Here is a 15,652-nt window from a genome sequence, read left to right on the forward strand (position 1 = left end):
TAATAGAAACCCCATGATATATTTTAGCTGAACAGTTAACACACAAGTGCATCAAAGCAAACCAAATATTTACTGACAAAAGAAAATTATGGTCCCCAAAATCATAAAGGTAGAATCCAACAACTTATTGCCTGGCAAAGGAAGCAAAGATCACAGAACTCTCTTGAAGATGAAAATTTGCCTAATTACAGCTTCAACCATTCCAAGCAAGGACATAGCCCCCAACAAAACCTAGAAGGATAATAGTCCTTCAAGTAGACCTCCCTACTAAAGCCAATAATATAGAAACTGAAGGATCGATTGCGATGAGACATGGTGACACGTGTAACTGGCACAACGGAGATGGTATGCCTCTCACATATGACTCTAGCAGAGGGAGGTACAGGTGCTCTCTCCGCAATAACTTCAGAAGAAAACTTGTTGAGGGAGAAAGAGTCAGCAAAAAAGGCAGGAGTGCATTGATATGCCTGAGTGTTGCACAACTGGACACCTTTGGCTCTGTGGAAAACTTCATCAGGAACTGATGCTGCTCCACTTGTTGCACTAACTTTTCGAGTTGAAAGTGTCTTCCTGTAACAGGATTTTGTTTTTCTCGTTCAATTTTCACTTTCATTCACATCAATACAGGCAACATCACAAAATCATAAGAATGCGAACTACGACAGCCATAGAAACACAATAACTCATATATTGCTCATGCTATACACACCCCCCCACCCCCACCCCCTCCCAAAAAAAAATGAGAGAACATAGAATCTGCTAAGCTAATTTACAGATGCAGTCAATCACTCTAATTAAACATGAAGGTGATATATTACAACACTAACATGGTTTGGAGACAAATGATTTCAAGAAGAATACAATTGCCTGTCTAAAAATAATAGTTGTAAAAGAGATTATATCAAGTAAATCTCAGTCCCCATATGCTTCTGGAGACAGCTTACATCTCAGACCTTAACCGAAATTATGTATAAATCCTGTGGACGCTTTGGTTTTTCCTTCAGAAACCATTTAGTCAATTAGTAGCTTTCTGACAAGAACAAAACTCCTGCTAAGAGATGATGTTCGTACACAAACTACAATAAATCATTCAATTTTTAATGCAGCCATACTGCCGGTAAGAAGTTAAGTAGATCCTATATGTTTCACGACCAAATACAAATCACTTGACAGGGACATCTTCAAGGTTGTGCCCATATTAAAGAATGTAAACCATAACAGTACTTGAAGATAATAGATAACTCATGATAGAGTGACTACCTCTAAAATATGAATTATAATGAACTAATCTTATTAAAAGAATTTACTCTTGAAAACCTTCTGAACCTCATTCATTAAGTAATGTAGGTGGGTTAGCTTATTCAAACTGATAGCATTCTGGCCTTTATAGGCACAGTGTTCGGAAATATTTGCTTCACAAACTAGCAGCATACCATTAAACGATACTTGCAAAAATAAAATATAAACATACCATCGAACAATGGCGACCTTGCATGACCGAAGAGAACCACTTGCATTACATGTCTCACATTTAATTAGTCCACGAGATGCACAAGTTGCGCAAGGAATCTTTCCCTTGCCATTACAATTCACACAGCTGCAAAGACAATTATTTTGAATGAATGAACCATTAAATTTACACCACCAGAGTACCATCCAGTTCCAACACTTGAAGCTAACATCAAACTGCACTCAACAGTCAAAACTGCTTTCAAATATCCTGTTTTAGTATTTAATTGGAAGTGAAGTACATGAGCAAAGTTTTAGTTAAAGACACGTAAAGAACAAAAGTTGAAGTTTGACAGCATGATACTTATTTTAGAGCTTGAAACAAGATTTGACTGCATTCACAGACAGATGAATCATCAAAAAATAAACAACTCACTTTGTGTCTGATCCATCTCTATGGGCAATTAAACCTCTTCCATAACAAGCAGGGCATTCAGTCATCTGATTTTCCTTGTAAACTCCAGGTTCTTTGTTTGCATTGCATGTAGGACAGACAATATTTCCCCGTCCATCACATCCTGCAAATCTCATCCAAGGTTGAGTTAGGAAAAAACAATGAATGCTACCATTAGTAACTAAGAGAATAAAATGACACAAATTTGAGTTTCTTTTACATTTAAATTATTTCTTCACCCCAAAGAGTCTGTACTTTCAGAACCCCTACCTGAGCATTTCTCAATGGTTTCAGAATGGGGAATTTTTGCCCGTGATTCTTCATAAGATGTAAATAGGAGAGGGAACTGAGACCTTAAATCCAATTCCCAGATTCCGAGTTCAGGTCCATTATCCTTTCCATCAATATTTCCACCGAGGTAGCCCTCTGTTTCTGTTATAAGTTCCCTTTCCTCTATAAACGTATCTAGAGTTCCTACATAAACATTACAGTCTTCAACCGTATGAATCTTCCACGTCCGAGCTGGACGACTTCCCCAGCAGCAACGATGACCAACATGATCAATGAGCAATTCTCGTATCTCTACTTCATCCAATATTGGCCTACAAAGGATTTTTGAGTTAACAGAAGTTTGCAGTTTGACGCTACAATGTTGTACTAGATAAAGATTCCATCAAGAAAAAGAGACTTAAACAGAATAAAACAACTTAGGCATAAATGAAAGATTTAAATGTACATGTACAGAAAGTGTAAAGCTGTCTGTGATTCATGCTTAAGCCAAGACCAGTATTTGATATAAAGCAGAAACTATAATCGGGGAAGATCTCCAGGTGGGATCTTCTACAACTTATCTCATAAAAGCACCAGCATGCTTTGGGCAGTAATGGATGAAACAAAGTGTTTTTTAACTACAGCATCATGATTGGTGTAAAAGAAACAACTTATTGAAATTTGTTAATTTCACATGCATGATAATGCACATATAAATTATCTATGAAAATAAATGGCTAGAGGAAGATAAAATCCTCATTTTTGAAGCAAAAGTCTTGAAAATAAATACAGGTTCACCAAAATTCTTGCTAACAAGTTGTTCCCACTTCGACATATGCTAATATGGCAATGAAATCACTGAAATTCTTCTTATTCTTCTTTATCCCCAAAATTGCTTCCCCAGAAAATAAGCTGTCCTCATCCCTTAATTGTCATTCTTCCATACTAGAGACAATTTCTATTTCTTGTTTGTGCCTGGGCAAAAGTACGCTACCCCTTTTGCTATTATCATATGCAAGCACGAATACTTAGCACAAATAATGGATGATTTTAGCCAATATAATATTTGCCCCACAACACAATATGCCTTTTGGTTGTTATATGTACAAAATGAAAGAGTGCAAGACAGCATAGAAAGAGGTAATGTCTTAAGGCTCATCTTAAGTATATCATGTCATATCATATTATGCCAGCATTGCAGCAACATGATACATACTTTTAAGATTGATCATAGGACTAACAATCTTAAAACTGGGCAACATATATAAGACCAATACGATTAAGATCACTTCCATTTAATTTTGTTACTTAATAACAGGTGCATATTATTTAAATTACCTCTGGAAATCAGTGGTGGTTCCAATTCCACCATATTCTCCTCCATATCCACCTTGATAAACAATAGCTTGCACTGCAATAAGTGACTCGTAATTTAACACCCACCATAATGTGGTACAAAGTAAAAGATTCAAGGAAGAGAACAGCAATTTCATTGTGATAACGTGAAGCATAACTAATATAAACCAGCTTTAGTTGATGAGAAAACAACGAATCATTTAATGTCAGCCTTGATTTCTGAAAGTGAAAAACTTGCTTCGTAAGCCAGACTCTACTATAATGTTTGTCAAATTGTAGTTTTTGTATCTTAATTTCTCTTCTTTCCCTACAATTCTTCAGCAACACAACAATAACAACAACAACAACCCAGTCTTAGCTCCAAAATTTTGGAGTCAGCTATGGATCCTCAACATACTAATTAAGGTCGGTCACATGTATTCTTTTCCGTGATTATATTCTATCCGTACTATATAAACATAGAGAACAAAACAGGGCATTGCCAAACACCAAACCATAACCTTAATCTTGACAAACAAAAACTCTACTATACCTCAAAATAACATAAACCCATTAACCAAGATTCAAAACCCATATCAGAATTAGCCAATTGAGCAACATAGGCGTACCATTAGGATCGGGCTCAGGCGAACTAACCAAAGCGGCGTGAATGGAAGGTGGGTAATGATCGGAAAAAGTAGCCGCCGATCGAATCTCTTCAACGCTGACTTCAGTGCCGGCCAACGAAGCAGTAGGAATCGCAGAACCTGTTCTTCCCACGTACTGGTACGAGCTCCATTTTTCGCCATCTTTCTCTGTTGCCGCTTCACTTCTTTGTTCTTTCGCAAAAAAAAACAAAAAACCCCATAAAGAAATATTAGAGATAAAGCTATAAAGGTTGGAAATTTAAATGCACGAGAAGTGTTTACAAGTGTGTGTGAGATTGTGTATACCTGAGACTGATGAGAGTAGAGGCTCCTCCATGTTTTTGTGTTTGTGTTTGAGGGAAAGATAGAGATTTGAGAGTGGACTATAAATATTGTGAAATATATTTTCTTAGCTGGTAAGGAAGTGGATCAAAGTCAAGGATTATTACAAGACAGCGAAGTGACGATTTGGGTTCCACACTTAACAGGACAAAAACAGAGTTGGGTGACCTGGGTCCACACCCATCTGTTCTTCAAGTCGGTTGATTAATGCAAAAGAACGAGTGGCGTGGAGAATTGGTTCGGTGGATCCAACGGACCAATGCCACTGGCTCGTCATTAGCCAGAGTGTATATGTAGTTTTTTGTTTTATATAGTTTGGGTAAATTTATATTAGTTTTTTTTTACTTTTATTTATATATTTATAGATATGCTCTATTTATTTAAATCTTAAAGGTTTTTCAAAATGTTTCATTTCAACTTTATAGTTTCAGATTCTATAAAAAGCAACCAAAAAAAATTGTAGTTTCAAACAGTATTATTTAAACCTTTATAGTTTTGCGTTAGTTTCGTTTAAACCTCAAAATTTGATAAAAATTTCATTTAACCAATACTCATGTGATATATTTAATAATATTAATAGCAAAAGTATGATAGAAGTGTAAATGAAACATTTTTATAAATTTTGAGGTTTAAATAAAATATTTGAAAGTTACAAGTTTATACAAAGTACTTCAAAATTCGGCCAAAAAAAAAAAAATGAAAGATATCATAAACTCTAAGGTTTAGAAAGTAATTTACTCAATTATATTTTAAACCATATATAACTATCTTCAAAAGGTGAAACATACCGCACTTTCTAAAGTTTTTGACTTTTGGAAACTACGAAAAATCTCGCAGTTTCTAAGTAAAAACATAAAACTTTATGAAGTGTTACAGAATTATAAAAGATATAGTAGCTAACCAAATATTTACTGACAAAAGAAAATTATGGTCCCCAAAATCATAAAGGTAGAATACAACAACTTATTGACTAGCAAAGGAAGCAAAGATCACAGAACTCTCTTAAAAATGAAAATTTGCCTAATTACAGCTTCAACCATTCCAAGCAAGGACATAGCCTCCAGCAAAACCTAGAAGGATAATAGTCCGTCAAGTAGACCTCCCTGCTAAAGCCAATAATATAGAAACTGAAGGATCGATTGCGATGAGACATGGTGACACGCGTAACTGGCACAACGGAGATGGCATGCCTCTCACATATGACTCTAGCAGAGGGAGGTACAGGTGCTCTCTCGGCAATAACTTCAGAAGAAAACTTGTTGAGAGAGAAAGAGTCAGCAAAAAAGGCAGGAGTGCATTGATATGCCTGAGTGTTGCACAACTGGACACCTTTGGCTCTGGGGAAAACTTCATCAGGACTGATGCTGCTCCACTTGTTGCACTAACTATTCGAGTTGAAAGTGTCTTCTTGTAACAGGATTTTGTTTTTCTCGTTCATTATTCACTTTCATGCACGTCAATATATGCAACAGCACAAAATCATAAGAATGCGAACTATGACGGCCATAGAAACACAATAACTCATATATCGCTCATGCTAAACACCCCCACCCCCTCCCAAAAAAAATTAGAGAACATAGAATCTCCTAAGCTAATTTACAGGCGCAGTCAGTTACTCTGGTTAAACATGAAAGGTGATATATTACAACACTAACATGGTTTGGAGACAAATGATTTCTAGAAGAATACAATTGCTTGTCTAAAAATCATAGTTGTTAAAAGAGATTATATCAAGCAAATCTCAGTCCCTATATGCTTATGGAGACAGCTTACATCTCAGACCTTAACCGAAATTATGTATAAATCCTGTGGACGCTTTGGTTTTTCTTTCAGAAACCATTTAGTCAATTAGTAGCTTTCTAACAAGAACAAAACTCCTGCAAAGAGATGATGTTCGTACACAAACTACAATAAATCATTCAATTTTTCATGCAGGCATACTGCCAGTGAGAAGTTATATAGATCCTATATGTTTGACGACCAAATACAAATCACTTGACAGGGACATCTTCAAGGTTGTGCCCGTATTGAAGAATGTAAACCATAACATTACTTGAAGATAATAGACAACTCATGATAGAGTGACTTCCTCTAAAATATGAATTATAATGAACTAATGTTATTGAAAAAATTTACTCTTGAAAACCTTCTAAACCTCATTCATTAAGAAATGTAGGTGGGTGAGCTTATCCAAACTGATAGCATTCTGGCCTTCATAGGCACAGTGATTGGAAATATTTGCTTCACAAACTAGCAGCATACCATTAAATGATAATAACAAAAAATATAATAAAAACATACCATTGAACAATGGTGACCTTGCGTGACCGAAGAGAACCACTTGCATTACATGTCTCACATTTACTTAGTCCACGAGATGCACAAGTGTCACAAGGAATCTTTCCCTTGCCGTTACATTTCACACATCTGCAAAGAAAATATTATTCTGAGTGAATGAACCATGAAATTTACACCAGCAGAGTACCATCCAGTTCCAACACTTGAAGCTAAACATCAAACTGCACTCAACAGTCAAAACTGCTTTCAAATATCCTGTTTTAGTATTTAATTGGAAGTGAAGTACACGAGCAAAGTTTTAGTTAAAGACACGTAAAGAACAAAAGTTGAAGTTAGACAGCATGATACTTATTTTAGAGCTTGAAACAGGATTTGACTGCATTCACAGACAGATGAATCATCAAAAAATAAACAACTCACTTTGTGTCTGATCCATCTCTATGGGCAATTAAACCTCTTCCATAACAAGCAGGGCATTCAGTCATCTGATTTTCCTTATAAAATCCAGGTTATTGGTTTGCATTGCATGTAGGACAGACTTCCCCGTCCATCACATCCTGCAAATCTTATCCAAGGTTAAGTTAGGACAAAACAATGAATGCTACCATTTGTAACTAAGCGAATAAAATGACACAAATTTGAGTTTCTTTTACATTTAAATTATTTCTTCACCCCAAAGAGTGTTATTTTATGAACCCATACTCGAGCATTTCTCAATGGTTTCAGAATGGGGAATTTTTGCCCGTGATTCTTCGTAAGATGTAAATAGAAGAGGGAACTGAGACCTTAAATCCAATTCCCAGATTCCAAGTTCAAGTCCATTATCCTTTCCATCAATATTTCCACTGAGGTAGGCCCCAAGGTAGGTCTCTGTTTCTGTTATAAGTTCCCTTTCCTCTATAAATGTATCTAGAGTTCCTACATAAACATTGCAGTATTCAACCGTATGAATCTTCCACTTCCAAGCTGGACGACTTCCCCAGCAGCAACCATGATCAACATGATCAATGAGCAATTCTCGTATCTCTACTCATCCAATATTTGCCTACAAAGGAATTTTGAGTTAACAGAAGTTTGCAGTTTGACGCTACAATGTTGAACTTGATAAAGATTCCATCAAGAAAAAGAGACTAAAACAGAATAAAACAACTTCGGCATAAATGAAAGATTTAAGTGAACATGTACAAAGAGTGTAAAGCTGTCTGTGATTCATGCTTAAGCCAAGACCAGTATTTGACATAAAGCAGAAACTATAATTGGGGAAGATCTCCGGGTGGGATCTTCTACAACTTATCTCATTAAAGCACCAGCATGCTTTGGGCAGTAATGGATGAAACAACGTGTGTTTTAACTACAGCATCATGATTGGTGTAAAAGAAACAACTTATTGAAATTTCTAATTTCATATGCATGATATTGCACATATAAATTATCTATGAAAATAAATGGCTAGAGGAAGATAAAATCCTCATTTTTCGAGCAAAAATCTGGAAAATGAATACAGGTTCACTAAAATTCTTGCTAACAAGCTGTTCCCACTTCGACATATGCTAATATGGTTGTTATATATACAAAATGAAAGAGCGCAAGACAGCTTAGAGAGAGGGAATGTCTTAAGGCTCATCTTAAGTATATCGTGTCATAACATATTATGCCAGCATTGCAGCAACATGGTACATACTTTTAAGATTGATCATAGGACCAACAATCTTAAAACTAGGCAACATATATAAGATCAATAAGATCACTTCCATTTAATTTCGTTACTTAATAACGGGCACGTATTATTTAAATTACCTCTGGAAATCAGTGGTGGTTCCAGTTCCACCATATTCTCCTCCATATCCACCTTGATAAACAATAGCTTGCACTGCAATAAGTGACTCATAATTTAACACCCACTATAATGTGGTACAAAGTAAAAGATTCAAGGAAGAGAACAACAATTTTATTGTGTTAACGTGAAGCATAACTAACATAAACCAGCTTTAGGTGAACAACATAGGTGTACCATTAGAATTGGGCTCAGGCAAACTAACCAAAGCAGAGTGAATGGAAGCCAGGTAATTTTATAGTTTTGAGTTAGTTTCGTTTAAAACTCAAAATTTGATAAATTTCATTTAAACCAATAATCATGTGATATATTTAGTAATGTTAATAGAAAAAATATGATAGAAGTGTAAATGATATATTCAAGGTGAAACATACAGCACTTTCTAAAGTTTTTGACTTTTGGAAACTACGCAAAATCTCAACAGTTTCTAAGTAAAAACACAAAGCTTTATGAAGTCTAACAGAATTATGAAAGAAATAGTAGCTATTCTTACTACAGTACCATCTAGCCACTAAAAAGCTACTGTCTAGCCACTTAGTAACTTTGGTTTGTCAACAATCTTCACAAAACTTTATGAGGTTTTAAACGTGAAGTCTAACATTATAAAAGAAATAGTAGCTATTCTTGCTAGAGTACCATCTAGCCACTAAGAAGTACCATCTAGCCACTTAGTAACTTTGGTTTGACAACAATCCTGGTAAGCATATACTTGAACTTGTGCCAATCAGTAACATGTTTGGTTCCCCACTGTAAGAAGTCATCTACCTCATCTTCAGAAGAAGAAGAAGAAAAACCAATCCCTGACAGCAAAACATTTCCTGCCATGTCAGAAGCATCAGCATCAGTCGAAGAACCATTATCAACCCCTGCTATATTTCCTGCCATCTCAGAAGCATCATCGTCCGTTGAAGAAGCATCATCGATCCCTGCTACAACAGAAGAAGCATCATCAATTTCTGCATTCACTGCCATCAATTCATCTTCTTCGTTATTGGAATCCATGGAAGAGGCAACTGTTGCAGTATCAATCTCTACTAATTCCCTTTCTTCCCATAACTGTCCAGCCGACCTCCAAACCTTGTGAGGTGTAACAATGATGTTTTGATTAGATAGCAGATATAGACTATATCCTTCCCAAGGCTCTTCAGAGGTGAAATGATCCTCAGGATCTGTATTTGTGTATGCAGAACCTAAAAATTGGAGAGCACGATAGAAGGATAAGAAATTTTCAATTGCACCAATGTCCAATTTCATAATTTGATCAATTCCTTCAATAGGAATCTCTCTACCAACAGGCTCATCATATTTCTGAGTGATACCTATTTCATCAATTCTTGTTCTGAAGAACGCCCACGGAGTTGTCATGATATTAAGGCTATTATCGTCCAAATCCGCGTAAGTGACTCTAAAATCAAACAAAGGATCTAATACAGAAACAACATGATTCCTGTATTCTTTAGTCATTTTACCAGAAAATTCTCTCACCATGCATTCAATCTCTCTCATTAGGCTTTGAAAGCCCGTAATATTTCCAAGATCAATTTTTCCCCAACATACACGGTCATACTGGCCATATACAGTTTCATATATTGCAATACTCCTTGGTTCCCCCATTTCTTTTCTTATGTCATCTGTAGACATGTCAATATATATATATATATAAATAATCGTACTACATTGGTAATAGAAGAAGCATGATAACAATAATCAACCAATAAATAAGAAGCATAATCAGAAGCATAAATAAGAAAAGTGCATTCTAAATCAAAGAAAAAACTAGAGCCTTGAGAGTAGAGAAAAAGACTTACCCAAGAGTGTGAGAGTGGAGACTTGATTTGTGTACAGAATCAGAGAGACCACGAATTGTAATAAAGAATTGGGGTTGAAAAAGATTGATGAGATTTTGATGGTGTGATTTGAATTTTTAGGGAAGCTAGGGTTAGGATTGGGTGCAAAATCCGAAAAAGATTGAGATTTTGACGGTTTTGGGGGAAGGTCGGGTGCAAATTCTGAAAAATATTGAGATCTTGATTTTTTGGGGAAGAGGGTTTTGGGTTCAAATTCAAAATCTGAAACAGAGAGAGAGAGATATGACCGTTGCTCGGCTAGTGGAACTATATTATTATTATTATTATTATTATTTTAATAAGATGGGCGTACTTTTTAGTTTCATCTATTTTGAAATATTGTTTCTCAAAAAAATATAATTTTTTTTTTGAAAATCAATATATTTTTAAATATTAGTTGTTTATTTTTAAATTTATAAATATTAGTCTTTAAATTCCCAAAGTATATTTTTACATGTATCCATTATACATATATTTCCTAAAAAATACAATAAGTATTATTTTATTTTTACACCAAATTTTGACATCAAAGATTTTCAAATTAAGTTTTGAGTATTTAAAAAGTCTAGGCCTCTTTTTTTTTCGTTTTTCTTTTTTGTGGGTCACTACTTATATGTTCAACATGTTTACTATGATGTTTCTAGTTAGTTCAACTGATAAACAATAAACCCATTTGGTGTTTTGGCTCAGTGATTTAAAAAAAAAAAATCAGGGAATGGGTGCATTAAGTTTCAGTAATAATAAAAATGTTAGCTATGATTGAAGTTCAAGACAATTATTTTTTTCTCATATGATTTTGATTAACAAGGGTAGAGAGTCATCGGATATAAGGAAAATTGGGCACTATTCAGTTGAGAAAGTCGCTGGAGATGGCCACTATCTTTTTCGTGCCCTAGTAACATCTTTATTTTGTTGTTTGCTCTTGTAATATTTACCCCTGCAGAATGAATTTAAAGTTTATTTTATTTTTTGAATTCTTATAAGTAATAAGAGTTAAGCTTTTGTATGTTGTAGAGTGAGTTATGTAATGGTTGTGCATAGCTGGAAATTGAAATCAAGGTCCTAACCTAACTTCAGGTCAAGTTTGCTAGCAAGAGGAAGAGTGAATTAGTATTTAGGTTTTGTGATCAAGTTAGCATTTTGAGCTTGTAGTTAGTGCTTGTGGACTGGGATATAGCAAAGAAACCAATGACATGATGTCACAAGACCTATTTAGTAATCCTGTTGTTGTTAGAAATTGACCCATAGACTGTAGTGGTAGACTTTGGCAAACCATAGAAGAAAACAAAGTGTGAATATCAATCTGTACAATATAATTTTTTGGCTGTCATTTTAATTAAAAACAAAGAGAAAGTGAAAAATTATCCTCTAAATGAAAACTCAAGGTAAAGAATTGCATCAAGAAAAGACTAGCATAGACTTAAAAAAACTGATGATAATGGTGTATATCCAGAAAGATCTAACTCTTGGATACACAACATAGATTAAATATTAGCCTAGATAAGAAAAAATGGTAATATTTGTATGGTAATTACAACCAAACCAAAGATAATAATTAATTCAATTAATTCGTATAAGAAGATTTGCACTGGAAAAATCAACTACTCTCCGTCTAATTTACAGTTATTATAGTTAATGAATGAAAATGCATAATTGAAATCATTTATTGTAAATATTCATGTATCATTTGCCTTGTAGGAATTTGGTACACAAAGAATGCAGTCCCTTGTAGAATAAAAGATTGGAAGGGTCTAAAATTAAAGAAGTTTCTAATTGATAGATTAAAAATATTTTTTTATTTTTCAACTTTTAAGGAGATGTAGACTTTTGTTTTGATACTAACTATTTAGAAAATTGTATCCTTCAATTATGAATGGTTAATAACTACCGAGAGTGTTTGTCTTCTTTTGTTACTTATGAAAAAAAAAAAATCAGTTAAATCAGTTCAATATCTATACATTAGTAGGTCTAGGATTTGATAAAAATGTATTAGTTCTCCTTAGTCTAAAACTAAATGGTAAAACTGAGGTATAGTTCTTTAGGTCTTATACTTTTGGTTTTCTTATTATATTCAAACATATGGCTGCATTGAATTTAATTGTATATGGGAAAAGATAATATTGTTTGTGCTGCATTGGTCAAAGTAGACATATGTTTTAATTTAAATAGAAAACTAAGGTACAAAAATTAAGGAAATGTACCTAAAATTTACAGGAATCTGAATTTCTTCTGGAAGAAACACTTGTTTCCTTCATTGTTGTGGTATATATCTGAAGGTTCATTTAAACTCTAGAGTACTTTTTCATTGCCTCTTAAACTAACTTCTAATTTATGAATTAAGGTCAAAGGAATGACTTTCAACAAGAGTATATCTCTAAATCCACAATAAGAGAGAGAGAATGCTGGTTTGCTAGATATGTTCTTATTCATTTAGCTACATGCCAATCGCGAGCAAAAGTAACTTATATTAAAAAAAGAAGTCTTTCATGATGAAAATTTTGCTGATTTTTCCACTCTGCATAATCTGAATGTATTTATTAATTAATGGCTATGACACTTTCTCTTTAATTTTTCAAGGTTGCTAGACTTAGTCTATTTATATTCTCTTGATATTATGACTTTCTTCACTATTCTAGATTAAAAAGAAAAAAAAATTCATAATATGCTTCGAGCCATATTACGAATAGAAGGTGAAACATATTCATTTTGAAATAAGTATTTAATATTTATTTCAGTAAAGTAAATATATATTGTGAGGTGCCGAAGACCCAAAGACCCGAGGATCTGAAGAGCCGAAAACCCGGAGAGATACTCAAAGGTCTAATGAGCAGAGGAGAATAAAGAAATAAAGAAATATGCCCAAGGATGAAGTGGCATGGGCGGGTAAAGCAAGAAAAAGAGATTGATGAAGTGGGGGACATATTGCAAATATCTGAATGTGGCTGGATAACTATGAGTGTTGCATTAAATGTCCTGCACCAACCATTCTGGCCGCATTAATTAGGAAGTACCGATTTTATCCGTTGCATTAATATAGACATGACCTGAACAGTACAGAATGCAAAGTTAGAGCTTTTCTCCATTACCGACGGACGGGTGTCGAGAGAAGGAAATGAGTAGATGGAAAGGTGTAGGGCTGAGATGATAAGGGCAAATGATATAAATAGGAGAGGGAAGACACAGAAAATGGGACTTTTGTTGTTGGACCCTCTCTACAAATTCATTGTATTCGGATCTCTAATCAAGGCACGGATTGTCATAATCTATTTTGTTTTTGTGATTTTTGGTCCTTACATATATTTCGTTAAATTATCCTATATAATAAAAGTTTGGTTTAAAAGCAGAGGTTGCGTCAAATAACTACACTAAATTGCAAAAATTTCATTAAATTTTTTTTAAAGTTAAATTTTGTTGATTGGTGCCATATAACCATTATACTTAAGGGAGACGAAAATTTGGCTATTTAATAAAATGATGAGTTTTATATATTCATTGGCTTTAATACAATGTTTTGTTATCTGGGAATCTAAGCAATAATCAATTAAGCTATACATTTGAGTGTTTCAACTTGTTTGCATACGTGGGTTTTGAAAAATAATGACGAATTTTATATATTCATTAGCTTTAATACGCTGTTTTGTTATCTAGGAATCTAAATAATAATCAATTAAGTTAAACATTTGGGTGTTTCAACTTGTTTGCATACATGGGTTTTGAAGAACGATAATGAATTTTATATATTCATCGGCTTTAATACATTGTTTTGTTATTCGGTAATCTAAATAATAATCGAGTTAAAAATTTGGGTGTTTCAACTTGTTTGCACACATGGGTTTTGAAGAATAATGATGAATTTATATATTCTATGACACCTTTTATTTTTGGGTGTGCAGTAGTAAAGGGTCAATTGGTGAGATACTAGTGAAGAAACCCAATATATATATATATATATATATATATATATATATATATATATATATATATATATATATATATATATATATAAATATAAAATAATAGGTGAAATTGAGAAAAACTAAAATGAGAATTTCAAATTAGAATTCCAATTTTACGCCATGTGTCCTAAATTATTTATTCTTAAAGAGTTTTATTTCTTAATTTTATAATAAAATGTGGGACCACATCATAAATATTCATTCAAGTGAGTTATTAAGTACAAAAGCTAAAGAGTCTAGAATAAATAAATCATAAAAAAAAAGTGCTTCACAATAATTAAAAAAATGAGAATTTACATATTATACCTAATAATATCAAAAAAATTTAAAGAGCTAACAAAATATAAAAATGACTATAAATAGCATTTAAATTATATATATATATATATATATATATATATATATTATATTATACATTTTATTGTATATCTTTAAGTGTATCCATGCACATGCATGATGTTACAAGTTAGTACTAGTTTAGATAATTTGTGTTCAATAGCGAAATCGAAGAGTTCTGAAGGAGCATTTAAGATCAACATGTGGGGTCAAGCATGCTCATCAAGGGTGGAGCCAGGAATTTTTGTTCGGGGAAGCCAAGTTGCGGCATTAATATATTTATCAAGACAACCCCCCCCCCCCCCACACACACATATATATATACACTTTTTTTTTTTGAAAATGGATCATTCATATAATCATAATAACAGAATATCTTGAATCAAGGCTTCCACAGTCCGTGGAGGAGAATCCTCCATCCAATACACATCATTATCTACGGAATTTCTAGCAGTTTGAGCAAGAGCATGTGCAACCTTATTCCCATCCCTTCTAGTTATGCTAATTCTAGCCCACTCTAAACAATGAACCAAGTGACGAATGTCATCCACCACATATCCTAGCAATGAAAAATTAATCCGTGATGATGAAATGGCTTGCATAACATTTAGACTATCTCCCTCTATGATCAGCTTGGTGAACACTGCATCCACAGCAAATTCCAATGATCTTTTACATGCCAACAACTTTGCTTCCTCACTAAAGCCCAGCAAAAACAAAATTTAGTATTTTTAATCGAAATTATGTTTGATGGTGATCTTTCATAAAATAAAATTCTTTTTTTTTTCCATTTTCATAGTGAAATTCTTAGAAAATTTCATTTTAAATACAAATTATCACAAAAGTAAGTAAAAAATCTTTCAATTGAATTAATGAAATTTTCA

The 15,652-nt window shown here is 33.6% G+C and overlaps 2 protein-coding genes across 2 annotated transcripts; both read right to left on the bottom strand.

Annotated features, from left to right (window-relative positions):
- LOC142610492 (uncharacterized) lies at positions 1-4,619 on the bottom strand. The gene is made up of 7 exons (XM_075782305.1): positions 4,462-4,619; positions 4,138-4,347; positions 3,512-3,584; positions 2,174-2,505; positions 1,886-2,027; positions 1,472-1,597; positions 1-570 (listed from the first exon to the last, which is right to left on the bottom strand). Exons 1-7 carry the CDS (start codon positions 4,490-4,492, stop codon positions 186-188), a joined length of 1,299 nt encoding a protein of 432 aa, XP_075638420.1. The 5' UTR covers positions 4,493-4,619; the 3' UTR covers positions 1-185.
- A 2,834-nt stretch (positions 4,620-7,453) lies between these two features.
- On the bottom strand, positions 7,454-10,560 carry LOC142610493 (uncharacterized). Its single transcript, XM_075782306.1, has 4 exons — positions 10,438-10,560; positions 9,395-10,260; positions 8,593-8,665; positions 7,454-7,840 (listed from the first exon to the last, which is right to left on the bottom strand). The coding sequence occupies exons 2-4, from the start codon at positions 10,241-10,243 to the stop codon at positions 7,800-7,802; spliced, it is 963 nt and encodes a 320-aa protein (XP_075638421.1). The 5' UTR covers positions 10,244-10,260; positions 10,438-10,560; the 3' UTR covers positions 7,454-7,799.
- Between the last annotated feature and the right edge of the window lie 5,092 nt (positions 10,561-15,652).

The sequence above is a fragment of the Castanea sativa genome, chromosome 9 (genome assembly GCF_040712315.1).
Source record: "Castanea sativa cultivar Marrone di Chiusa Pesio chromosome 9, ASM4071231v1".
Classification (NCBI taxonomy): Eukaryota; Viridiplantae; Streptophyta; class Magnoliopsida; order Fagales; family Fagaceae; genus Castanea; species Castanea sativa.